The 27392-nt window shown below is 39.7% G+C and overlaps 2 protein-coding genes and 2 long non-coding RNA genes across 5 annotated transcripts; 1 reads left to right on the top strand and 3 right to left on the bottom strand.

The window, feature by feature from the left end:
* The first annotated feature begins 827 nt into the window (after positions 1–827).
* Positions 828–17825, top strand: LOC145226342 (solute carrier family 2, facilitated glucose transporter member 7-like). The gene is made up of 12 exons (XM_080092282.1): positions 828–923; positions 1024–1103; positions 1174–1449; positions 10645–10776; positions 11443–11710; positions 12147–12268; positions 12514–12684; positions 12988–13082; positions 13668–13839; positions 15736–15899; positions 16643–16787; positions 17027–17825. The coding sequence occupies exons 3-12, from the start codon at positions 1438–1440 to the stop codon at positions 17153–17155; spliced, it is 1410 nt and encodes a 469-aa protein (XP_079948408.1). The 5' UTR covers positions 828–923; positions 1024–1103; positions 1174–1437; the 3' UTR covers positions 17156–17825.
* Positions 2187–7034, bottom strand: LOC145226316 (uncharacterized). 2 transcript variants are annotated; one of them, XM_080092280.1, is made up of 2 exons: positions 2582–7034; positions 2187–2519 (listed from the first exon to the last, which is right to left on the bottom strand). In XM_080092280.1, exon 1 carries the CDS (start codon positions 7014–7016, stop codon positions 3123–3125), a length of 3894 nt encoding a protein of 1297 aa, XP_079948406.1. In that variant the 5' UTR covers positions 7017–7034; the 3' UTR covers positions 2187–2519; positions 2582–3122. The 2 variants fall into 2 exon arrangements, with proteins under 2 accessions (XP_079948406.1, XP_079948407.1); XM_080092281.1 differs by lacking the exon at positions 2187–2519 and having other exon boundaries at positions 2570–2643; positions 2809–7034.
* Positions 17826–17987: 162 nt separating the features above from the next.
* On the bottom strand, positions 17988–19354 carry LOC145209067 (uncharacterized). Its single transcript, XR_013854998.1, has 3 exons — positions 19241–19354; positions 18679–18790; positions 17988–18227 (listed from the first exon to the last, which is right to left on the bottom strand). It is a non-coding gene; the product is annotated as an uncharacterized LOC145209067 (long non-coding RNA).
* A 1391-nt stretch (positions 19355–20745) lies between these two features.
* On the bottom strand, positions 20746–21689 carry LOC145223004 (uncharacterized). The gene is made up of 3 exons (XR_013859404.1): positions 21569–21689; positions 21117–21195; positions 20746–21006 (listed from the first exon to the last, which is right to left on the bottom strand). It is a non-coding gene; the product is annotated as an uncharacterized LOC145223004 (long non-coding RNA).
* Between the last annotated feature and the right edge of the window lie 5703 nt (positions 21690–27392).

Below are 27392 nucleotides of genomic sequence, written 5' to 3'. Positions count from 1 at the left end.
AACGCCGAGGTAAAATGTGCTGTGCAAGTAATTAGTGTCACGCTAAGGAATGCGAAGCCGATAGCATGGACGCGTTCGAAAGGATTACAATTGAAAAAAGATGCAAAAGCGTATAACATGGTTATGGACACATTTTTTGCGGTAATATCAACTTATTGCAAGCAAAATTGTAAAAGCGAATCATAAAAGCAAATAACAACTGCATTATACAGCATGACTGACATCAAGTAAACCAAAGATGGCAAAGAATGCCGAAGTACTGGTATGCTATGTCAGCTATGCATAGTAGCTATGATCGTATAAGCTTCTCCACTACAACCGTACCAAAAGCGTAACTTACCTTGTACACAAAATAATTGTTGATTAAATGGTAATTTTGGGTCATTTCCATTTGAAAAAGATTGAAACTGACACCAACGTGCAATTAATTTCATCACAGTGCAATCGTACTAAACTAGAAGTTAAAAATACTGGTGACACCACTGCTGTATATGTTGTGCTTACCTGCGGGGACTCCCTATGTAAAGGGAGAATTAAATGCGCTCGTTGGCTGCAGTTACTGCCCTTATACCATATCACAAAACTGCCGCTTGAACTGTTTTAAAAAGTGTGATATGCTTGCATACTCGAAGATAATTTTGCTTGTCAGTGCCCTAGGCTTTCCAACTGTCTTACCAAAAAAAGCGCATGACAATAAGAGAGATTAAATCAGCAGTTCAGCACTTGTAACTGATTCGTTCAGTATTCTTAAGCAGTTGCCAGTAGTCGTTCTACAGTTACAGTTTAAATAGTAAATTAATTTTATTTTTATATTTTTTATAGGAACACTATTTTGGCTGGGAACTTGAAAAGTAATTTTATCAAAAACATAACTGCCAGAGACGAGCAACGTAGAAAATACATCAATTCTACGTTTTAAATGGGTGAGTTTTGTAGTGGAGCAGCTTGTTTACACACCATTCACTAAGTGCAAGTAATCATCGTAAATTGACCCAAATCTGATTCCGATTGGTTTATTTCAAGGTGCGGTACGCGAAAATGGTACGTTTCAGTTTTTGACATTTTGGGACGATACGAAAATACGGTTCGCTTTTCGCAACGAGGTACGTAGCAAGGTCTGCAATATGTACCGTACCGTACTGTCATCCTTAAAGAAAACATTCCTGTCAACAGAAAATTCGAGCTGTTGTTGAAGTCAGGCACAGAAATGAACGATCCACTTTTGGAAAAAGGCAAATGGAATGTCGTTATTTAAAGCCTAAGCAGATATGTTATTCCAATCGTTGTTGGTAGTGTAAAGCATATGTGGGGGAATCAGCATAACTTATGTAAAAAACGTTACTTTGAATTGTAACCTAAACGAAAGTTTTTATGCTTATATATTTTAGTGTTATCTATAACTGTTAGCACAATTTGGTCTTGGGCTAAGCTGTGACAATGAAAGAGCCGGTAGGTTACAGTTATATTTTATATTTTGCAAAGAAGGGTATTGCGAAGGTTTTTAGCTAGCAATTAACTACTATTTAATTAACACGCTATAGACATTAGGATGCACGTGAGTTCTATTTTGTTGGATTGTCTAATTAACCTTATCTAAAACCTGATGTACAATACAACAAGACTACATTTTATCTTAATAATTATATTAGCATAAACTCAGTTACACAATTAGCCACACGTATTGCTATAAACAAACAAAATACAGCGATCTACAACGTAAACGCGAAATGCACAGTGTTACTCCAAAATCTTACACTTTATACATCCTAAAGGCGAGCCACCATGTAGACATTTTCTCAAAAGGAGAAGTGGTCAGCTTAGACCCGATTGGCACCGTTAATGAGGTCAAGCTATAACTGTTGCAGCGAAGCATATAAGACATTACGAGCGAAACAAATACGGGATTGTCCACCAACATTGTGCTATGCATAACGTTTTCCATTACGAAATCGCGTGTTAAAGACATAGGCCTAAAAGCAAGAAATCATTCACCTAAAATGCTATTTGGACAAATGCGCTTTCTCTAACCTTAAACAACAGGGGTGAGGGTTCGAAATTAAATGGCTATTTGTGTAACTAAATTCATGTTACATAATTTAAATGGTTTCTTGACTGATATAGCGTGTTATGTCATAACATGACGTACCAACAGGTACTGGTGTATTGTTTTGTCTGTTAACGTAACTGTAACGTCCCGTGAACGCGCCCCGGTTATAGCGCGGAACGTCACACGAGGAGAGAATTGAAACGCGATTCCTAATAGCCTCCAACAACCAGTCCACACAGATAGATGTTTTGCTGATCTTATTAGGCGAATTCTTTGAATGTAGGACGATGAAAACGAATAGGAAACGTATAGGAAACGTTAGGAAACGTATCGGAATCGGTTTCTGCACAAAGCATGACATTAACACACTGCGCTTTAAATGCAGAAATATAGCACAAATCTTACCAACTGTTGTGGTAACCGGAGAGAGTAAATAGCACGGGTATTCAACTCGCATCAATTACTGGCACACCTAAACATTCAATTACATATATCACCACACTGCGCCTTTATGACGTCACACACAGTTCTTACCAAGCTATGTTGGGTGACAGTTCAGAATAAGTCACGCTTCACGTGAAGATAAAACAGAAATACTGCGTAAACAAAATGCAACTTAAGCACCTTGTCTAAACCCAATTACACGTACAGGACAACTATTACAAAGTGAATGACATATTAAGTCATTGCGGTTAAGTTCGCATTCATTACAATAATTCACATTTTGGAGTCATTAAACACATATGTACAAAGTGACTCACCAATAATCGTCAACACGACAATAAATAGCCTTTTCTAATTCAACCGACGCAGCACCGTGCTCCACGGAAGTCAGCAACAAAAAAGAACTGAACCACGTTGCGTTATCACACAAAACTGGCAGCCGATTATTACGTCACACAACGCCATAGATTACAACACAAGTTGTACTGAGGAAATGCGGGAATCAATAGAAATCTGCAATTACTGGCAAATAAGATGTAACATACCCCCCCACAATGTACGAATCCAAGGAGTACATTTACAACACAACACACAAACATCGGCAGTAATTGCGAACACAAAAAACACACAACTAATCACGCAACGCGTCGTCGTGGCATAACAAGCACAATTTTGCAATTGGCCGTCTCAAGGCACCAGTGTGAGTCTTGACCACCACCTGGCGCACTACTCCCTTTCGATCAGGAAGCACATCGGTCACGCGACCCAGAAGCCATTTGCTCCTGGGCTGATTATCATCCGTTACAAGCACAACGTCACCGACTGCGAAATTAGAATGTCCATTTGCCCACTTCGATCTGGGCATTAGCGTCGGCAGGTACTCGCGCGACCATCGTCGCCAAAATTGGTCGGCCAAGTATTGTACTTGGCGCCAACGGTTACGATGGTAACAGTCCTTCCCCGTAAACAGTCCAGGGGGCATATTCGGCGCTGCACGTTGCAGCAGTAGGTGATTTGGTGTAAGGGGCTCATCATCCTTCGAATCGAACGTCACCGGAACCAAGGGACGAGAGTTCAGGATGGCCTCGACCTCCACCATCAGTGTCATCAGTTTCTCATCGGACAATGTCTGTTCCGAAAGCAGAGCGTTGAGAATTTTGCGCACAGAGCGTATCATTCGCTCCCAAACCCCACCCATGTGGCTGGCAGTGGGAGGATTGAAGCTCCAGGCAATATCACGTTGTTGCAGATATTTGTAGATCTGCCTTTGGTTCCACCGGTTTAGTTCTTCGCGCAGGATGCGCTCAGCTCCAACGAAGTTTGTGCCGTTGTCCCTGAAGATCTGGTCTGGTCGTCCTCGACGACCGATGAAACGTCGGAGAGCTCCGATAAAGGAGTCCGTAGACAGTGAATGCGCTATCTCGATGTGCGCGGCCCTGGTGGAGAAACAGCTAAAGATGCACCCGTACCTCTTTACCTCACTTCGTCCTTGCTTCACAAGGAAAGGTCCAAAGTAGTCGACACCGACCACTGAGAACGGCGGCCTATCGGTCTGCAGTCTCGCAGCAGGAAGGTCTGCCATCATCTGTTTGCCCAGAGAGCCATTTCTTCGTCGACAGGAAACACACTTGCCGAGAACACGACGAACCGCTACCCCTCCTTTGATGATCCAGTAGCGTTGCCTGAGAGACGACCACGTGTGTCCCATTCCAGAATGGCCAACCTCGTCATGCTGCTGCATAATCACCAGGTCTGTAAATCGATGGTCGTATGGAAGAATCATCGGATGCTTCACATCAAACTCGACACATGCTCGCTCAAGCCTTCCACCAACTCTCATAACTCCATTGACAAAAATTGGGTTAAGCTTTCCAAGAGCCTTCTTTTTCTTTGGTAAACGAACAGGTTCGCCTTTGGCCTTTGACATCGCAGCCATAACGTCTGGGAAACTTCGTCTCTGCACATACTTTACAATCTCAAGCTCGGCAGCCTTGAGTTCAACAACGGTCAGTTGCCCAGTAGGTACTTTATACTTGGCAGGAAACCTCCTTGACATCAACATCGATTTGAATCTGAGCAACCAGCTTACAGCCCTTTTCAGCCGATTGAGTGATGAGTATCTGGCAATGAGTCGATCCGTAGCGGATTCGCTGGCGACCAGACAAAGGGTTTGAGTTTCTTTCTTTAACAAAAGAAATTCGATTGGCAATGAGGACAAGTCCGGACAGGTAGGCCATCCATCTTCTTGCTCCCAGAGAAACTGGGGTCCAGTAAGCCATCGGCTGGACCTAAGGAATTTATTCACACTGAGTCCACGAGACGCCTCGTCCGCTGGATTTACCTTGGTGCTGACGTGTCTCCATTGACTAGGCCGGGAAACATCCTCGATTTTGGCCAAGCGATTTGCAACAAACACTGGAAAGCGCTTATTGCAGTTGCGAATACTTTGAAGAACCGCAGTCGAATCCGTCCAGAACACGGATTGGCATTCGTCCAGTTGCAGCTCCTTTCTCACAAGTTGATCCAACTTGGCTGAAACAACGGCCGCCGTCAACTCCAAGCGGGGAATTGAACATGTCTTCAGGGGGGCAACGCGTGCCTTGCCTATTACAAACGAGCAGTGAATGCGTCCTCGCTCGTCTACCAGCCTCAGATAGGTCACCGCACCGTAAGCTGTAGATGACGCATCTGCAAAATGGTGCAATTCCGTTTTTCGCACCTTACCAAAATCGTGGGGCTTCACGCATCTTGGCAGAACGACGTCTCCTAACCGCGGTAGTTGCTGCAACCATTTTGCCCACGATTCGGAGTCTTCATCGGAAAGAACGTCATCCCATCCCAGCTGCTTTCTGCAGAGATCTCTTTGCATCGTCTTTGCCACCACGATCACAGGCGCTGCAAAGCCAAGAGGGTCGTATAAGGAACTTACCACCGACAGGATTGACCTTCTGGTGTAGGCTGTAAGCTGCTTTACATCGACATTGAAACCGAACTCGTCCGAAGAAACGTTCCATCGAACGCCAAGTACCCTCTCGCACGAGGAACCATCCACGTCCAGCTCCTTCACCGATTTAGCCCGTTCCTCTTCATCAATGGACGCGAGAACTCGCTCGCTGTTGCTAAGCCACTTGGTTAGCCGAAATCCCTTCTTCTTAAGAAGTGCACAGATCCCTTTGACCAACTGAACTGCTTCTGCTTCAGTCGACACGGATTTTAAACAGTCGTCAACGTAAAAGTTATTTTCTACAGTCTCGACGACTTCATTAGGAAATTCGCTTCGCAAATCATCAGCGGCTTGTTTAAGACAAAAACTCGCACAGGAAGGTGAAGAAGTTGCTCCAAACAAATGAACAAGCATCCTGTGCGCGGTGGGCCTTTTCGACACATCGCCATCAGGCCACCACAAGAACCGAAGTGCATCGCAATCTGTCGTCTTCACACGTATCTGATGAAACATGGCCTCCACGTCGGCCACGAGAGCTACCTTTTCCATCCGAAACCTTGAAAGAACTCCTACTAAGGAATTGGTCAGATCCGGACCCTGGAGTAGAGCATCATTCAACGACTGGTCGCGGTATTTGGCAGTACAGTCAAAAACTACCCGCACCTTTCCGGGCTTGTGTGGATTTGTAACAGGGTGATGCGGCAGGTACCATACTACCTCTGCTGACTGTTCCTCATCTGGAACTTCTTCGGCATAGCCTTTAGCTATGTAACCCTGCACCGTCTTGGTATACGCATCGCGTAGCACGGCGTCGCGTCTCATGCGACGTTCCAAAGAACCCAAACGATTTAGCGCCATGTCCCGGTTGCACCGAAGCGGTTGTGCGTTCGGGCGCCATGGCAACGGCAACTCGTAATGACCTTGCTTAAATTGCACACTGGTTTTCATTTTATCCAAGACGAACCTGTCTTCACGCGACATAGGCATCGCGTCGGGGTTGGTGTCTTGAAAGTCGGTCTTCCACATTCGCTCTAACTTCCCTTGCAGCGAATCATCGGCAACTTGAGTAAAGTTGACGGAAAACAAATCGGTTGACTTGCTAGAGACAGGTCCTGCCAATGCCCATCCAAGTGGAACTCTAAATGCAACAGGTTGCTTCGGTTTTCCCTTTCGTACCTCTTGCACGAGAAAGGCCTCTGGAACGTCCAGCCCGATGAGCAACAAAGCTTCACTGCAATCTACCTGTGGGAATGACAGGTCTCTGATATGTGGCAGCGCATCCAATTCCGCGTTTCTCGGAAACTTGTTGGCGGCAATAGGCAGACAATCAACAGCGAACACCTCGGGAAGTTCCACAGTTGTGGAGCCATCGAGCGAAGCAACAGATAAATTTACTCTTTTGCCCTTGCGCCTGCGACTGTCCCCGTTGATCGTTTTAAGCGTCACGTTGCTAGGTTCACCTTGCAGCCCAAGCTTATCTGCCAGTTTCTTGTCGCACAAGGTAATGCCCGAGCCAGTATCTAAAAGAGCGTATGTATTAACAGCCTTACCGTGAGCACGGACTTTGACCGCAACCATCATCAAGTTGACGCTCTGTCTACCAGATGAAGCATGACAGTCCTTTCCAATCGCCGACACAACCGAACAAACTGTCCGTTCCAGCGCAGGTCCTTTGACAGGAGACTCGTCCTCTCTCTTCTCTGGCGGATGCAACAAGGTGTGATGGGCTTCATTGCAGTCCCTCACGGTACACGCTTTGGGGCTGTTGCACTTAGTGGCAAAGTGCCCAAATCTGAAACAATTATCACAGAGTCTACGGCGCCGGGTGACGCGCAGACGATCGCGGTAAGGAAGGGATTTAAATTCCTCGCACTTAGCAAGCACGTGGTTTCCCGAACAGCACTGGCACAACGGGGTAGTGGGAAAATGGGAAGGTCCGGCACGAACCTTCGGCCTAGATTCTTGTTCGCTTACAACGACATGACTGGAAGCCTTTACATGACTACTTTTACCTTTCGCCTTCTTAGCTTCGTTGCGATGCTCATCGAGCATGCGGCTGAACAACGAATTTGCAATCCGATCCTCAGTTTCCACAAAGTCGACAAGATGCTCAAACAAAGGTTCACGGCCAGTATCTCTGAGGATTTTCTCAACACGCCGTTTCCAAGCCTCCTGCATCTTAAACGGTAGACGATTCACAACAGCAATCAACGTAGGGTAATTATTCATCTCGGAATGCTCGTCAATGTCTGAAAGTGTAAGTAAACAATCGCGCAGCGACTGCGCAAACTCGCTTAAACCAGCAGCATCGTTCGGTCGCAATTCTGGACCGTTGACAACACACCTCACACATGCATGAGCGATTATGTGTGACTTGCCAAAGTGGTCGTACAGTAACTGTCTCGCTTGTTGGTACCCGTTTACCTTTAGTCTAAAGCAGTGTTCAATCAATTTACGGGCTTTGCCATCACAATGCTGCGCCAAATATGACAATTTGGCACCGTCGTCATCGACCTTGTCGTCGATACGAGAATCAAAATTGCGGACAAACTTCCAATAGTCCATTGGATTGCCGTCAAAAACGAGAACTTTAGGCTTTGGTCTGTTTATGTGCTTCACAAGCGATGCAATCTCATTGTCATGTACGCCAGTTGGCTTGACTGAACCATATATACAAGAATTATTTACAATTGGGTTTGTTGCGGTGAAAGAACCTTTCTCATCAACCGAAGATTTAAATTTAGGCGCATATTGGGACAGGGGCTCTGACGGAGCAACATAGTCAACCACATACCGCTGGTCAGGAGGGCTTCTCTGCGACGTGACAGGCGGTGACGTGAACAACACGCGACGTTGATCCCCGAGCGGCTCCTCCAGGGGAGGCGTGGTCGATTCACCAGAACCTTCCTTCACCGTCACGTACTCCGTGTTTCCTGACATCTCGTCCCAAACCTTCTCTTCAACCTCTGCGGCTTGTAGCTGATGCTGCAGTTCCAACATTTCTATTTTATCTCTTTGGCGCCGTTCTTCTTCAGCACGACGGATTTCTTCTTCGGCCCGTCGTCTGTCTTCTTCTGCGCGTAGTATTTCCGTTTGCCTGACCAGCTCCTGCTTCTGCGCAGTCGCGCGAGCTGCTGCTTCTGCGCAAGACGCGCGAGCTGTGTCGTTACTTTAACTCTAGTTCTACTGTTAGTCGAAGAACTCGAGCGCCTACTTCGTCCGCAGAACGAGTCGTTGTCCTTTGGACTCTTATCACCGCTTCCACTCGGACTAGCTATGTTAATAGGTAAAACATTGCTAGATAAAGAATTTACGTCACGAACCCAGTGAGAAACACGGTCATCGAATTCGGTCTTGTTTTTTCTCACGCTTGCTAGTTCTTCGGCAAGATCAGGATGCGCCTCGTAGGCAGCAACAGCATCGACAAAAAGATGTTCAAGCGCAACCAATACCGTCTCGAGCATCTGCTTGTTGTGGTGGTCCTTCATCAGGTACTCGGCGACTAGGTACTGTTCACTGAGACGTCGACGACAATCAGCGACCGCATCAGGAGTCGTGACGTTTGATTGACTCATCTTTGAACCGCTTAAATATTTAACAAACGGTTAAACTTGTCTTCAACACACAGTTGAAGCTTATTTCAAAAAGCAGTTGAAACTTGATTTCAACTGCAGATTGTGTTCAACACCCAGTTGAAACTTGATTTCAACTGTATTGTTCTGTTCAACTAACAGTTGAAACTTATTTTAAGAAGCAGTTGAAACTTGATTTCAACTGCAATTGTCTTCAACAAACAGTTGAAACTTTCATGTAACGTCCCGTGAACGCGCCCCGGTTATAGCGCGGAACGTCACACGAGGAGAGAATTGAAACGCGATTCCTAATAGCCTCCAACAACCAGTCCACACAGATAGATGTTTTGCTGATCTTATTAGGCGAATTCTTTGAATGTAGGACGATGAAAACGAATAGGAAACGTATAGGAAACGTTAGGAAACGTATCGGAATCGGTTTTTGCACAAAGCATGACATTAACACACTGCGCTTTAAATGCAGAAATATAGCACAAATCTTACCAACTGTTGTGGTAACCGGAGAGAGTAAATAGCACGGGTATTCAACTCGCATCAATTACTGGCACACCTAAACATTCAATTACATATATCACCACACTGCGCCTTTATGACGTCACACACAGTTCTTACCAAGCTATGTTGGGTGACAGTTCAGAATAAGTCACGCTTCACGTGAAGATAAAACAAAAATACTGCGTAAACAAAATGCAACTTAAGCACCTTGTCTAAACCCAATTACACGTACAGGACAACTATTACAAAGCGAATGACATATTAAGTCATTGCGGTTAAGTTCGCATTCATTACAATAATTCACATTTTGGAGTCATTAAACACATATGTACAAAGTGACTCACCAATAATCGTCAACACGACAATAAATAGCCTTTTCTAATTCAACCGACGCAGCACCGTGCTCCACGGAAGTCAGCAACAAAAAAGAACTGAACCACGTTGCGTTATCACACAAAACTGGCAGCCGATTATTACGTCACACAACGCCATAGATTACAACACAAGTTGTACTGAGGAAATGCGGGAATCAATAGAAATCTGCAATTACTGGCAAATAAGATGTAACAGTAACTTTGATTAAAAAGCTGTGCCAAGATTAATTTTATCCGTTAAACCAGGGGCCGGCAACCTTTTTTGCACTGCGGACCGTTTTTGAAACTAAAATTTTATCGCGGACCGGTCTTCAAAAAAACTACAAATATTTAGCAATAAAATCGCTTAAATTAAGTTGTCGTCCCCGGGATATATTGTCAAAATGTTTTATAACATTTAACCTAAAAAATTGTACGGCCCGGTAACGAACTCCTCGCGGACCGGTACCGGGCCGCGGACCGGCGGTTGCCGACCACTGCGTTAAACCACGGCGTCTTTTGTATGTTTTCGGTGCGTTTTACTTTCGTATACATGCAAAACGTTGGAAAAACAATCTTGTTTTTTTTAAAGTTTGTTACTTGGAAAACTCTACCCGTTAAAAAACCTCACTAACATTTAGTCCAGTCGCTTTGAAACGTTTTTTTTTCTGCACCACTAACGTTTCTTTTAATCTGTTGTCATACCGATGCTGCAACAATATTTACAAAAGTGATTTCCAAGCTTTTGATTTTGTTTTGTTTTTTCAGAAAAACTCTCGATTTGGAAAAGTCACTTTATTTCTCACAGCCTTCCCAGCACTCTTTCTACCTGGATTTTACTTTACGTCGTTTGGTCCCGTAATTCCTGCGCTCCGTTACATGTACAATGTGACATACACGGTAAGGGAAATGAAATAATAATTAAAAACAATACAAAAAATAGCATCAAGCAAAACACGAGTAAGAAAAATTTGCCGCCACAAATATTACTATTTTTTCAATCTTATGATGATTAACGTGGTCTATATTGTTTTCCAAAACCACACAAATCTGTTTTATAGTATGCGTAAGCCTAAACTTTTGCCATCCTCAGTAAAAAAAAACGGACAACGATTCAACACATTAAAAATTGAGGTGCTTAAACTGTAAGTTAAACTGTATCGATTGAGGCTTAGTTATTATTTTATGGTCGATGCAGACTCCATTAACAAGATATGGTGGGTGATGAAGGCTGTGTGTTTTAGCGCGGTGGTGTGTAAGGCGAACTAAGTAAATAGCTGCTATACGTCAGCAACACCCTGCCACATGTCACTTACACCGCTCCTGGTTGTAGCAGTTTTGTTTACTGACCTTGTCAATAGCTACGTGCCGAAACGTTGTATTAAACAGAATCAGTTCGCTTGCAACTGCCAGACGGACATAAATAAAATCAAAAAAATGTAGCGTTCCTTTTCCAATCATTTTCCTTTTTATTTTTTTGGTCTTGCTTTATAACGAAGAACATGTATTCATTGTTTGGCAAAACAATGTATAAGTTTTCAAAAATCACCATGTTTTTTCACACAGGCACGGAATGGAGTCCCAATGCCGGAAGACCAATGGATCGTCCTTTTACCAGTAACTATGTCTTTTCTGGTGGTAGGAGCCTTTGTTGGTGGAATCCTGACAAAATACCTTCTCCTGATCTTCTCAAGAAAGCATCTCCTACAAGTCACACACTTGTTTAATCTACTCGCCATCTTGGTCCTGGCCCTTATCGGAGGACTTACGTGGTCATATGAAGCCATCATTGTGGGAAGATTTATGATCGGTCTTCCATGTGGTGTCGCTTACTGTAAGTTGTGTGCATTATTTACAGGGAATTACCACTTACGACCAATTGTCGCACTTCTGATAATAAAACGTATTCCCTTTTTCTTAAATACGTTCTATAGTGTACATTAGAAACTTTTATACACGGCCCTGGTGACAGGTTTAATAATGGTTGTAACTGCCCGAATAGACACAAATTGCCGAATTATTTGTACAATAAGACATGTCGCTTTTGCGTCTATATTGGTCGGGTATTACATTCCTGTGGAAAACTTTATGAAACGAAACATCAACTTTTTGCCCCACGGCTTCAAGTCAACTCAGACTCTCAGAGCATTTTTTTTAAATTTTGCTACCTGGTAACAAACGGCTGTTTACACTGTTGTGTCTTGACAAGTTCACCCATGTGGTTTGAATTAAGTCTTGTTTATCTGTTTAACTTTTTCAACATTTTTTAGCTCTTATTCCGCTGATGGTGGCTGAAATGTGCGCCTTCTCGCAACGAGCTGTGTGGCATACAATCGGCGGAATCGGGATATGTTTTGGAGGACTTTGTGGTCCCGCGTTTGCACACCCCAAGGTAATTCGCTTACAACCAAGAAACTTACAACCAAGAAAGTGTCCCTTTGTTCTTACCTGTAGGATAAATCTTAGGCCAATGTTTTCATATTTTTTCCATGGTATATCTGATTGTCTCTAAAAGCCTTATTGTGCATCGTATTTCATAGATATTTTTATTATGGTACGAGATTTCTGCTATACCAATTTAAGTTAGATTTAATTAACCGCACAAAAATTACCAAACCTATTTATAAATATCCATAGGGCTTGGGAAATATCTACCGATGGCCAATTTTGATATCATGTGCCAGTATTCCGTCATTAATCTATTTGATGGCGAGCATATGGTTCCCGGAAACGCCGCCGTATTTGTTGCGACAAAATAAACGAGACGCTGCGCTGGAGACTTTAAAGAAACTTCGTTTAGGTGACGAGGTATTTGCAGTCCCGTTGTGATTAAATTCCACTATAATTTTTAATTTTGATTTTCGAAAAAGGATCATTAAAATGAAATGTATTGTTAAAAAAAATGTAAATAGTAGATGTAAATTAGTACGACGTTTGCTGTTTTAAATTAATTTGACCTTTCTGGCTATAAAATAGCAAAACAAAACAGAAATTAAATAATACATTTTATTGCATTATGCAGTAAATTTCTCCATAAAAAAAGTTTTAATAATTTATATGAAACATGCAGTTTTTAAGTTTTTTGTCTAAAAGTGATATCGAAATTGGCAGGACGATTGCAAAATGGAAATGAATGTTATTCTCAAAGAAACGACAGCAGAAAACGTCTTAGGAATCCGTGCGATCTTCAAAAACAAGCAGTACAGGTATATATTAAAAAAACACCCATATTTTCACAAAGTCGGACCATACTTACAAACAGTGTTTCATACCGGAACGGAACGAAACCAGATAACGTTATTCGTTCTGAGCAAACTATTTATTTCGTTATTTCGTTCTGGACCGATATTTTCATTTCGTTCCGGTCAGACCGAAATAAATTTATAACGGTATTTTTCGGTATTTCGGTCTTAACAAACGAACATTTCTTTGTGGTCTTTGCAACTATAAAGCGAAAAAAGAAAGAAAGTTGCAACACACAAGAATTATTGTCGGTAGTTGTTACGTCACATAACATTTGTCAATGATGGTCAAACGGATGTAAATTGTAGGAGCTTCAATTTTTATTATAGCTTAACGGCGCGAAATTTTCAGCAATTGTTTCATGACAAATGTCCAGAACGAAATACCGGAATAAAAAATAGCGGTATTTCGTTCCGTTCCGGTATTTGGAATATTTTTTATTTCGGTATTTCGTTCCGGTATTTGAGCCAAAAATTATTTATTTCGTTCCGGTATAACGTTCCGTTCCGTTCCGGTATGAAACACTGCTTACAAATCCTTGATTTCAGAAACCAGTTAATTGGATCTTGTGCTCTGTATGCCAATGTGATGTTGACTGGAATCAACAACATATCTATCTACGCTGACGTTGTGTTCATTGCTGCCGGGATTGACCCTGAAATTGTGACGTTTGCAACCATTGGTATCTTCGCTCTGCAGTTCATTGCTTCCTTGTTTGGAGTAAGATTTTTTCCCTAAGTTATATAAAAGCGTTTTAAAAAGCATTAACCAATTTGCAAACGTATAAATTGTAAAATCTTTTAAACGCCATAGATTTTTAACCATTTTTCTTTCGACATCCCTTTAGCTCACCAACCAGTTCTCGCATCCCTTGTAGTATTTCTAGCAAAATTACTAAATCACACAATCAGTTTTGACCTATTGTAAATCTGAATACTCGCCAAAGCCCAAAATTTACATATGTTTCCATGTCGCGTTTGGGATTAGTACAAAACATTTTGTCCGTGTTTTGAAGTCAACGCCAAAAAATGGGTCGTGTTTCCTTGCCGCTAACGCAGTCAACGTGTCGAACGATCTGTTCCGTGCCTCGTAGGGTTTAATACTTACAAAAAACATGGTAAACTAGCCTTGAAATTTAATAAAAAACAATAAGAAATCACTACAACTGAACTTTTACATCTAAACTGACTTCAGTGACGGCAGTTACGAAAAAATTACGATTTGAAAACTAGAGAGAAAGTTAAAACTGATCTTAGTTCAAAAAAGCAGATCTCACACAAAGAAGTAAAGTTGACTTATTTGGAAGTTTTGGACATGAACAACCTGTCGCCATAAAGGACTATGCACTGTGCTTGGTAAGGTCTGCATACTTAATGTTAGAAATCAACGTTTTTGATTTATGACTTGCTTTTAGGTTTGGCAACCAAGAACAACTCAATCACTTTCTAGAACTCAGCTTTTTCTAGCAAACAAGTTAATGATTCTGTTTATGTATGCAGATGTAGTGGTCGTGTTAACAATGTGACTCTACCTGGTCTGTTTTTTTTTGCAAGGCAAATACTTGTACAATTTTAAAACTACCAAAGGGGATTTTATTATTATTACGCAGTTAATGTATAGAATACAGCTGAACCATATCACAATTTACAGCGTTAATACTACCAACACCTTCCAAAGGTATTTCTGTCGCAATAAAAGTACTGCTATGTACCTTTTGAGTTTGGTCTTGTAAAGCAGTAGGCTGCAGTTAGCATCACCAAAAATTATTGGGAATTCTGTAATCAAACTATAACCCCAAACAACGATCAGACATTAGGTATTGAAACTGACTTTGGCAAATTAAGCTGGTTCATATTTGTATGTAGCTGCTAAATATTTACACCCAGATCATCAATTTTATGTAAACCATCTTAAAATACCAAATGTCAAATGCTGGAATCATTTTTTACTCGGGAAATAAGGTATAAATTGTATTCACCACAATGTTTTTGTTATTTAGCTCACCTGTATCTTATCAGGTTTAAACACAGCATTTCAAAGTAGCTTACCACGACAGCAATACACATGCGTATTTGCAGATGACCGCCAATCGAACTTCATTTACCAAGCAGTTTAACACAACTAGAAACATTACCTCTCAATCGTAATTGCTAACCAGTCGGCACACAAAGAAACGCCCAGACATCGACACAAAAAACCTGGAAAGCCCTGACCGCGATACAGTCCGCGCATGCGCAGACGTGAAGAACAATCACCAATTGTTGTGCAATGCGCAATGAAGCGTGTAACATAACGTTACTAAATAAAGAATAATGATGGTTGTTAATCATAACAAATAAATTCAATAAATCGCAAAAAAATATTAAACGGCAGCGCATTTTGCGATCTATTCCCGCCATATCTAGCATTTATGCTTGTGCCATACTTGGCTTTGGTGCGCATGGCGCATACCACTGCACAACACAACAACCATGGTAGAAGGTACATGTTGAAAAGACATGAAGGTTAAATATTTTTTGTGCCGGGTAAAGGCACTAGAAAATTTCTGGTCTAGACACACCTGTGTCAATATAAATCCCTAACCAATCTTCTAAAATCTATTGAAATTGTTTTTAGTCCAAGGTTGTTGATCGGTTTGGGAGCTACAAAGTCAATATAGGAGCAAACGTCATAGCAATTTTCGCGCATATTCTGTTCACCATCAGCCAAGCAACTTCTCATCTGGCCCCAAATGTTATGCCTTTCTTGGCTATAGTGGCTGTTGCCATCTTCGTGGTCGGGTAAGCTGATGTGACACTTTTTTGCATTATGCTTAACAGAAAATAACATCACAACTATTTGATTTGACTGTAAACTGTATGACTCACTTTAACGTTGTTTGTCTTATTCTGTGTATCGTTCTATTTTGGTAGACACTCAAGTGCTTAATTTAGCGCTCTTTGTTCTTGTATTATGTAGAGTTCTATAACTGCTGTTTCCATCTCTGCGTTTGTCACGTGGACTTACCAGGGCCCTTTTACAGTTGCGGTTGTCCAGTCATATTTGCTTGGGTGTACAATAGCCTTCTGTATTATATTACCTACCCGTCATGTGTAGGCAAGCGATGCTTGAAAACGAACGTTAGTGGTGCTATATTTTAATAGCAATTTCTTATTGCCGAGCTTACCTCTCTCGATTGACGTACTCACGAGCCTCAGTGCCCAGTGCAGTGCCGAGCATCGGTTTTCTGGCGTTCTATTCCATGATACATGCTGTTGTGCATCGCTCAGATTAGAATCAATGAAAAAATCAAATTCTACAGCGTTAATAGTTTAAGTTGTGGGCACGCAAAGGCAATATAAGGTCTTTAACAACAAAATTGCTCATGCCCAAGGCACCTAGTGTTGTACCAACGTCTTTTATAACTGTAGCTGTACCATAGTGACTGTCGCCAATTATTAAATAAGAGCAGTCAAGTGATGTCTGTGTTGACAAACTTATGAACCGAACTACTCAAGCTTGTTTTATAAGCTACATTTTATAGATGGTCTGGTGGTACCAACCTCGCAACGTTTGCACTTCTGGGTGAAATCACGACTGAACCTACAAGGCAAACCATTATGGCATATGCCTCGATTGTGCTGTGGATATTTTCATGGGCTGTCACTTTTGTGTCTCCGTTGCTGCAGGTAACAACCAACAATAGATTTGCGACAATATCAATGCTGTTTTGCTGGTCTTAAAGTGGAAAATTTTGCAGCCCTTGCATGTAATTCCGTACGAAGTTAGTTGTTGGTCAGATATTTCAAATTCGCATGACGACAATATATAAAAGTACATTGTGTGCTACATGCACTTGTTTTAAGGTTAAAATTCACAACATGTTCTTATCCTGCAATTCATCGCATTAAACCCGATTTTTTTTTAGATATACTTGGGAGCTTACAACTTGACGATTTGGTTGGGTTGCAGCATCTTGTTTTTGATATTTATGCTGATATTCCTGCCAGAAACAAACAAAAAGACCTCCGAAGAAATTCAGGCCAAGTTTAAATGAAGAATAGCGAATGTTTAAGGCCATGAGAACAAGACGTTCAGTTAACAAATAAGTAGGCCTACCCAACATTGCTTTAAGGTTGCATTCTAACTTAGATTAGTTATCACCATGGTGGTCTCATCAAAGAAATAACTCACGACAGGAACACATTTGCTAAGACGGATTTGTGTTATATTTCGCTAGGATTTTCATGCAACTTATCTGTCCAACCTTGAAAAACCGAATCTATCCACGTACCTCGAGCTTTGGCTTTATGTGGTTGGCGTTTATGAAACCGTTGTCGTATTGAGGTTAATGCATATTAAGTTGTGTATTGGATTGCAGCGGTATTTCTACTGCACGTTGCAGATAAACACTTCGTGGCTAAAACAAGTTAATACGCTTTGTTTTCTTTTCGGTCGAACTTACATCTGCTGTCAGCAGCTGTTGCCAAAGCTAACTAACCGTGAATTTCCGCTTAACAAGATTGCCACGGCCGCACATAAACCAGCAGGTTTGCAAAAACCACCTAATCTCGGATTTTGTGGCTGTTACATGGCAAATCAGTTTTATATGTTTCAACCGTATGTTTAATAGTTTACAAATGTATTATTGTAACCGTTTTCATATTGTAACCGTTTTTTAAAATATTGGCAAAAACGTATTGTAGTAACCATTGACAAAACTAATAAAATATACCAAAAACGTTGTAAACTTACATAAATACCTGCTATAATTTCGTGCTATTCAACAGTTTAATAAATAAATTATCCCCGTTTTTTTACTTTGCTTTTAACTAAGCTTAACGTTAGTTCCCCAATACCGCTTTTGAATGACAACAGCTACCTTGTTCACTTGTCCTTTAGAATGTTTATTATGACGTAAAAAATCACAAAATATTTGCAAAATAGATTCCGGACATGGTCTGTGAAGTGACCACTATTATCTGCATAATAGGGTATATGTAAAAGCTTAAAGACCATCATTTCTCGAGTCGCTGGAGTCGCTTGAGACACTAGAGACGATGGAATCGCTGGACACAATGGAGTCGATAGAGTTGCTCGTTGCTAAGGAACACATCGAACCCAAAAGACTAAAAACAAAAATAAAAAAAAACTCCTAGATACCTGCTCCAAGATAACTATATTTTTGAAGCTTAAAGTGGAAAATAAGCAGTAAAAACAGCAACGGTTAAATAATCTTTTGTAACATATAAACTACAAGCATCTAAAAAAATCGCAGCGTGGTTAAGAAATATTATAATATACATCAGTAGTTCCTGGTGCGTCGTTTGAATTTTCCAAGGACGTCGCAGAATATTCGTTTCATGGCTTTTTGTTGTTGTATATCAATAAACACAACTTTAATAAAAAGTTTCCTCCTTAACTTTTATTTGATGGTGCGTCGCAAGCCCAGAAAACATTTCCAGAGGCGTCGCAACAAAAAAAGTTTGAGAACCACTAATATACATAGGCCTATAGTTGTAAAAAAACTATATTTATAACAAGTTGCAAGAATAAAAGATTGCGATCGCTTATACTTACACCCCTGTCGGTCCCGCTACACGTTTCTGAAACACTAAACTAAAGGGTTTGGCTCCGGCACTTTTATAGGTTGAAAACTGAAAATCGTATCCCAAGCAGAAGGGAGCTGCTACTAAAATGGATAAAATAACAAATATTAGTGATAAAAATTTACAAGATGTACTGCATTGCACTGAGAAGATACAACAAACTATAAACAGTTCGTTTGAAAACAATAAAACAGTACTGCTTTTGGGGTATACTTTAGAGTTGTAAGTATAGGTCCCAAAACCTTGGTGACAGGCCTTAAACACGGCATGAGCCTGATTTTCACGGAAAAGTCCGTTTTATAACTTAAAAGTTTTAAACATTACCAACTTAAAAATTCGACACAAATTTGGCAGCGTATCGTCGGGCCCATTTTATTCATAATTAAGTCCAAAACGTCGGGCTGGTCATACAACTACTTAATACTAGATTATGCAAAAGCTGGATATTATCAAAGAAAACTGACAAAAACCTGTTAGTTTGCCTAATTTAGCGGTTCAATACAAGTATTTATAAAGTAACAAAAAATACTTACATGAATCGACTCCGGTATTGCAAAAACAAACCAAGGCAAGTAAGATGATGAACGATTTATTCATTTTTACAAAGCAATTTCCTTGTACTGGTTAACTGAAATTCGGTTACTTTGCTAGACTTCAACAATTTTTTTAAAAAAAACATTGTAAAAGAGATTGCATATAGGTGGAAACAGATTTAGAATATAGTTCTGACTGCCATCAAAAATAAGGAAATCTACTAATTTCTTATTTAAATGCTCAAAAATCAGGTTAGTTTTTGTAATATCTACTAAAAGAAAAAAATAGTACCGTGTTTCTAATATAAGTGCTAGAATTACTTATTGTAAAGTTACTTCAAACGCCTACTGCACGTTTTTTATTTAATCGTATTTCAACTGACATACCAACGTTTTATACTCTACCTTTTAACGAGTTTGTATACAAACCTACCATATATAACAAAAACATCGAATTTAAATTTATCAGGTGTCTTGCATATACATCATTTCCGAATCAGGTGAAGTATTTGCTTACATTCGAACAAACACCTTTTGCATTGTATAACGTTGTAATTGCATGTAAACAAAACGTCAGACGTTTAATGTCCTAGTTAGGCACGCTAAGAAGAACATACGGCTTTGATGTATGAATATTGGTCTAACTGCCGATCTCCCACTAAGAAGCTGACATGTGTAGCATACGAAGCGGCCAGTGATGGTTGTAATGTGACTTTTGATGGGCTCACCAGCGGGTGGGGCTACTGAGTACTAACATAAGAGCTCACAACAAACAAGGTTTGTTAAATATCGATAAATGGCGTAAAGAGCACAGCAGGTAATTAGTATAACAGTGAATGGGTAAATCATTAAGTTTTATAATTTATTTCGTTTATTGTTATTTTGATTGCAAAACCTCGATTCAACCCTAAACCACTAACTAGTAGCTTTATAATAGTTTTTTTTTTCACTGTGTTTGAACCCAGGACGCTCCAGGGGACAATCAATGTTTCGCGCCTGGCCATTCGACCCATTTCTGGCCGCTACTTTTTAATAATTTGTATTTAAATATTCGCAAATGCTCTTTGCGCCAGCTAACGATATATTCCAACTTTGTCTGATGTATGTTTTTACGTTAGTAGAATTTTCTTACCAATGACCCTGCTTTATCAGGTGGTAGAGTGACAGCCCCGAAAACGCTCCTGTCGTGGGTTCGAATCCCACCGATGCAAAATGCTTGGGAGACGGGATTGGTTCTTGTTAGGTTATGTTTGTTGATTGTTCGGGTCCATATTGCATGTAACTTTGTACTTTGAACAGTTTGGTACGGAATTACGAAACAAACCTCAAGAAACATAAACGGCAAAAAAAGTTTTCATTATCGGATTTACATGCTGCGATGTGACTTTATTAACAAACAAATGAAAAAACAAGCGGCAAGGTAGTATTTGAATTTCATGGCAAGAATTTACACAAATATATTCAAGTCAGTTGTTATTACATACATAGAAAAACTTCCAAGTTGCTGCAAATGAAGAAACGTATCCGGTAAGTGCGCCTGCTTATACGGTTTATCTTTAGCGTGCAATACATCACATGAAATCTTTTGAGTTTTATACAGAAAATACTTTTACTTTAAAGAAACGGAAATATAAGTTACAGAAAAACAAGTTTGAAGAATTATGGCCTTGTTTGAGATTTCTGTATCTCGTTACATTCACATCATCCAAATGCGCGAATAAACGAACTCCCGCATTTCCGTTCTGCTTGGCAGTAAAGGCATAAAACTGTAAGAAAAAGAACGTTTAACACCGTACACAAACATTACCACTTCATTGTAAAATATTTATATCTAAACTGATTTTTTTAACATTGTGAAAAGTACATTGTCACTTACATTTCTTGTCTTGTTTTGAGCAATTCACTTTTCCACTGGATTTGACGTCGCAATATCGTGAACAAACGTAAGTGATTAACTGTTGACAGAAAAAGGATTTTTGATTAAGTTTCCACAAAATAAAGGATTTTTTGTATTTTTGGAACAATTTTCTGAATAGTAACGTTCTATACGGCAACTACTTTTAAAATCTACATTCATGGTCCTGCTTTACAGACCAGTCGTGTGACATCGACAATCAGCGAACGTATACCTCGTAATTTACATTTTGATTTGGCGTAGTATGATTTCTAATTGGGTATGCGTGATCACTTATCCGTATGCATGAACACTTAAGGGCCCGTCAGAATAAATGTGTGTTCATGTTATCTTTTATGGGTAGTATAACATCCCTTTTAGGCATACACTGATACGTATTGAAACATGTTGGAAGCTGTTTAAACATCTCTTACTTGGGCAAAATTCAGTTTCACACTTGGTGTCGTAGTGCTGGGTTGACTTGTGGTTGATGTTTGTGTTGTTGACGGTTTGCTGTCTGATACAAACCTGCTATTAGATGTGTCGGTCCGTATGATCCAACCACCTTTGATAAAGTTGTAACGTTCTTACATTTAAAACTTTTTACCAAGAAACATTTAATTTGCTAGCATAAAGGTTACCAACTTACAAATAATGGTAGCATAGCTCCCAACAACGCCACACATTTTTAACAAAATCATAACGGTTTTGATTCTGTTGTTTCAAGATGTTTACAAAAACAAAATGTTTTAAATTGATCTACGTTTCAAAAAAATTTACAGCAACTTATGATTTTCAATTTTATAAATCAATGCAAATTTTCGGTATTACACTTCAGCAAAATTGTAGATATAACTCACCCACATAACTTTGACACAACAGCACAAAAACTGTAACGAAACACAAGGTAAATCCACACGTCATTTTGAATAGTTGCTATATCTCCCATCTGAAGCAACGTGCGTATACGTGAAACTTTTATACGATCTTTAAAATGTTCACCTTTTTTCGACTTTCGACAAGGCGACTGCGTTTAGTGAACAACTGTTTCTCGCCTTCTTTCCGTTCTGAGGTCATATATGGTTGTGTTGTGGTGATTTTGACGGCGAGATTACTTTTTTGTTTCCTCACTTTTTTGTTCCAGCAGAAACTTGTTTTTTTTCCTCCGGTGGAAGCTTACTTCAAACATTTTATAGTGTCGTATTTCAAAGTGAAGGGATATAATTTCATGAAAATGAGCCATAATTTCTGTATTTGAACATCAAACTTTATTACTAAACACTTGTTGTCCTTGTCTGGTTGAAGTGAGTGGTTTCTTAGTTTGCCAATATGTCGTTTCCATAAAAGCCGTTAAATTCGTCATAGGCCTACCAAACCTTGGGACAAACCACAGATAAAATTCGTTAAGTGGTAAAACGCCAAAACAGTTGTTAAATAGGTTACCACATAACGACCAGTACAAAAAATATAGAAAGACGGTAATGCCAGTTGAGACAAAACAGAAGGAACCGTGACGATAAGCGGCAACGTAATGTTGGGTCACTAACTTCAAGAAATCTTTCTAGCTAAATGCACCAAGAAACCGCTTTTGTGTTATTTTGTTACTTTATATAATATATAAGACAAGAACAAACCAATAACTCATTTTTGATTTTGGAAAGAATTTTCTCAACATAATTTTCTGGCTTGCCAACGGAAAAATCGTGGGTGCCAAAATCGTCGTTTCTGTGAAGTACCCATGTCGTCATCAGTAGCTTTCGGGCAGGACAAATTTTCTTCGCACGCCTTATCTCATACATACATCTTTAAATTAAACATTCCATCATGAATTTGGCGTCTGGTGGTTTTATTAGACATTATAAAGCTGTTGTTCGGTGAGTAATAACATGTTTAAAAATTTAATGCTACTTTTTACCGCTTTGGACCGCTTTTGAAAGTAAAATTTTACCGCGGACCGGTCATAAAAAACTACAAATATTTAGCAATAAAAACGCTTAAATTAGTTTATCATCCCCGGAATACATGGAAAAAATGCTCATAGCATTTAACCTGAAAAATTATACGGCCCGGTAACGAACTCCTCGCGGACTGGTACCGGGCCGAGGACCGGCGGTTGCCGACCACTGTTGTAATGCACAGTAAATCCTGACATCTGTTCAGAGTCAGAAAAATACAAAGTGGCAAAAGATCTGTCATTTAAATGTTTGTGTGACAACCTAAAAGTTGTTCCAACCGATTAACACCGAAAACCGCACAAGCATTAACGGAAGAATTATGCAGAAAGGCAGCACTAATTTACACGTTTTCCTGGAAATACCTGCGAAAACACCTGCGATAAATGCGCAAGACGAGCATCGTATAACACCATTTATGGACATAACTTTTATCCAATTTGAAAAAATACCACAGTTTGCAAATTTTTTGGACACAAAATTATGTGTCGTAATTACTGGCTCATTCTCTCTCCTCTCAATACATAAAAACTATATGATCTCTAAAATTGCTGTACTTCATACTCATATACACCTTGCAAACCCATAATTTAAACCAATTTGAACTCGGAAGTGGAATTTAGATGCTTTAAAATCTAACAAGTAGTGTTTTGCCAAGGTGTGGTGTTATTGTGTTGTAGCGCTCCTTACATCGAGATTTAGATTGAAGTGAAGATTACATACCGTTCATTTAAAATCCGCAGAACAGTGTTTTAATGTTTTAGTGACGATGTAGCACGATTGTTCTAAACTTGGAACAGTCGTCACCCAGTAAAAATTAAATTTGCGCAATTTTACACTTCCTTTTTGCTTTTAATTTGAAATCAGTATAGTAAGATAAAAAAATCCTCCTCAATAAAAACGTGACAAATTTTGACATGCATGAGTTTAGTATAAGTTATGTAAAGAGCAATGTTGGTAAAGCGCCATCTCCTGGAGGTCTAAACTAATAAATATCGTGTAATAACGCCGACATAAGGCTGCTTAAAGGCAATTTTGTGCAACAAGTTTTGTATCATAGACGGTCACAGATCAACGTTCAAAACGCGTTCTGTTTTTAAAGCAAGGTTTTAATGATAAAAATCATAATTGCAAAAAGTGGGCTTTGTTTATCTCACGTAATTTACACATCGCTTCTTGTCAACCTCAAAATCAATCTCTCGTCTCAGTGATTGACAGATAATAGAATTTAAATCTATGTGGTAAACGTGACCACTCACAAATGCACTGATGCTACAACATTTCCTCGATTAGAATCTGGTCGTTTCGCTGCGGACGTGCACATATTCACGATCCAAAGTCATGGCTACGTGTCGTTGCACAACAATAACAATTTAACAACTAAAATTGATGGTTCTCACCTGTATCAACGTGTTAAAAACCAGAAATTTAAAAGCATTTTAGAAACCTTTTGGCTAGCGTCATGTGTTGCCGTTAGTGATGCACCGAAGTTTCGGTTGGCCTAAACATTTCGACCGAATACGCTGTTTTTCGATGTTTCGGTTTCGGCCCGAACTTTTTTGAAAATTCGGCCGAAACCGAACTTTTTGATTGCATGGAATAAATGCCTAAACCAGTGGTTCTCAAACTTTTTTATTGTCGGGGCCAAATGGTAGTTTGTTAAGTGTGTAGGGAGCCGCAAAAAAACGAAACCTTGAGAAAATCACTAAAGAAGATGACTTTGAAAGCTAAACTAGCAATGTTTGGTGGTTTTCTGAGGTCTGGTGCGAGCCGCAAAATAAGTAGTTGGGAGCCGCATGCGGCCCCGAAAACCGAGTTTGAGAACCACTGGCCTAAACTATGATTTCCTACAATACGAAACGTCATAAATTAACTAATTTTTGTTTCTATAAAATACGAGCTACGTTGTTTGCAAAATATTACAAGTTTAGTAAAGCTTCCGCATTGTGAAAGTGATTTTTATTTGTCATAATTCACTTCACTCGCATCAACGACACAAGGTGCAGTTGAAAACATCCATATCAACGGGGATTTTAGGTTCGGCCTGATTCGGCGGAAATTATTCGGCTTTGTGGCCGAATATTCGGTTTCGGCCCGAACCTTTTTAGGCGGGTTCGGTGCATCACTAGTTGCCGTATTGTAGTAGCGATTCAATACAATTTGCTCGGCCTAGATAGATCCCATAATGATTGCTTCTGAGTTTTCATTTTCAAATTGGATGTATGCAGTGGTGGGATTCAGCCGGTTCGCACCGGTTCTATAGAACCGTCTCACGAAATTTTATGGCTTATGCGATCAGCGAACCGGTTAGCATTAGTGGTTACTGTCAATAGACTTTTTGCAGCAGAACTGGCTGAAAAATATGAGTTTTGTGATAGAACCGGCTGACAAAAAAATTTGAATCCCACCACTGCATGTATGCGAGGTCAAGTCAATTCGGTTTTAAAATTTGTTCTCGGCAGCAAATTACCGTAAACTGGATTAAACTCATCTCTTATGGATCTATCTGTTCATGCAAAACAGGAAGCCACATGCAATCTCTGCCCTGTTTGCAGGCCCAAGAATCCGGAAAACACGTTTCCATGATTTCCATTCATTACTGATGTTCTTCTACTGTAAAGCAACATTCGAGATACAGTAGGGTAACACAGCACACCTTGTGACGTCATAACCATAGTGGTACACGTTATCTGACTATTAGTAATGGTACGTAAATAAATATTGCTTGCAGTGCTACTCGTAAATAGTTTGTGGTTGCTTATACTTAACTTAGGTAGTACCACATAGTAAAATAAAACAATTAACAAATCAATTAAACAAGACAAGACTATCCAGTTGCTTATCCGGTTCTTCGATATGCATTTTAACAAAGCAATCACAACCAACTTTAATACAAACTAAAAATTAAAACCAATTGGCTGGCGTGTTTTACATTGACAGCACTTTGTTGCAATACGAGCACAATGGGCGCCTTGAGAACATGCTCACGCCCAAAGAAAAGCGAAATTCCGTCACCTAATTAAAGACACGCCGAACATGAATTCAACCAGGCGTAACGTGACAAATTTGCTGCATCATTTTTGTGTGGAATCTGCAACGTCAGATACACGTATGCCAAAGTTACGAGCAACTGTAGTCAGAATCTGGGATAAACAAACGTGTCGGACATTGTTGGCAAATCCTTATTGGTTGCAGTAATGTAGAATGTGTCAAAAGACTAAGATACTTGTAATTTGTTGCAATTTCATTAACATGGATTTCTTGGTTTGCAAGTTTGAAGATTTAGTCAAGACAAAAATGCACCATATTGTTATGCCGTATTTATTTAGGTTTGAAGAGCTAATGACGTTACGAAAATTTGTATTAATTAAATGTAACATGAAAAAATGCGATGGGTATTAAAATAGAAAAGTACCCAAACAAATAACAGACGTTTTAATTTTTTAAATATGTTTGTGTTTTTTAAACTTATTGTTACTTTTAGTTTTATAGGGCAACCTTAACTTGCTACAAGGTTTTCTATTAATTCTAACGTAAGTGAAAAAGATGACAATGGTGGAAGCAGCTGTAAACTCCAAAAATTTTAGAACGGTGGATTTGATAGTTTTTATAGGTAAGAATTTTTTTTAATTTATTTAATAATATGCAAAATATGTTTTGTATTTAACAAATTTGTTATTCAACTGGTGCAATACTAAACACAATACTAGTTGTTGTTTCAAGAACTTGTATTTTTGCTGACGTTTCGCCCACCAGAACGGTAGGGCTTCTTTAAAGCAATGATATGTTTTGTATTAAGCAATATAAAATACGATAATTGCTGCAAATATTCGTTCAAGAATATAGCCAAATGCTCACAGCCTATACACAGAAAGCTGACTTTGCAAGATTGGTGCAATACAGTTTACAAACCACCTTTGTAATTTCATGTTAATGCTTTGACAAATATTTAAACCGCTTCCTGTGGTCATATCGTAGTCGTGTAAGCGTTCTGTTTAGTTTAACATGTTTTCTGGCGCACGCGATAAAACATATGTCTCTGTCTGATACATAACATGATTTAACGTCGAACATACAGGTACTGCATGGCATTCCAAAACGGTTAAATCTCTTCATAAAGATCTTACCCACACTGGTAAATGTTAAAATGTTGTTGACGTTCAGCATGAAAAAAAATATACGCCTAGGGACAAACTAGTTTCAGTATTATCTTAAAACGCTTTTCAGTTTGATTAAAAGAAATTGGGTGATCCGAAATATTGACAGCAAATAATAGCTTTCCCGATATAAATGTACACTATTCTAT

This window comes from Phallusia mammillata, chromosome 1 (genome assembly GCF_965637545.1).
Source record: "Phallusia mammillata chromosome 1, kaPhaMamm4.hap1.1, whole genome shotgun sequence".
NCBI classification, from domain to species: Eukaryota; Metazoa; Chordata; class Ascidiacea; order Phlebobranchia; family Ascidiidae; genus Phallusia; species Phallusia mammillata.
This window is presented reverse-complemented; position numbering and strand designations above follow the sequence as displayed.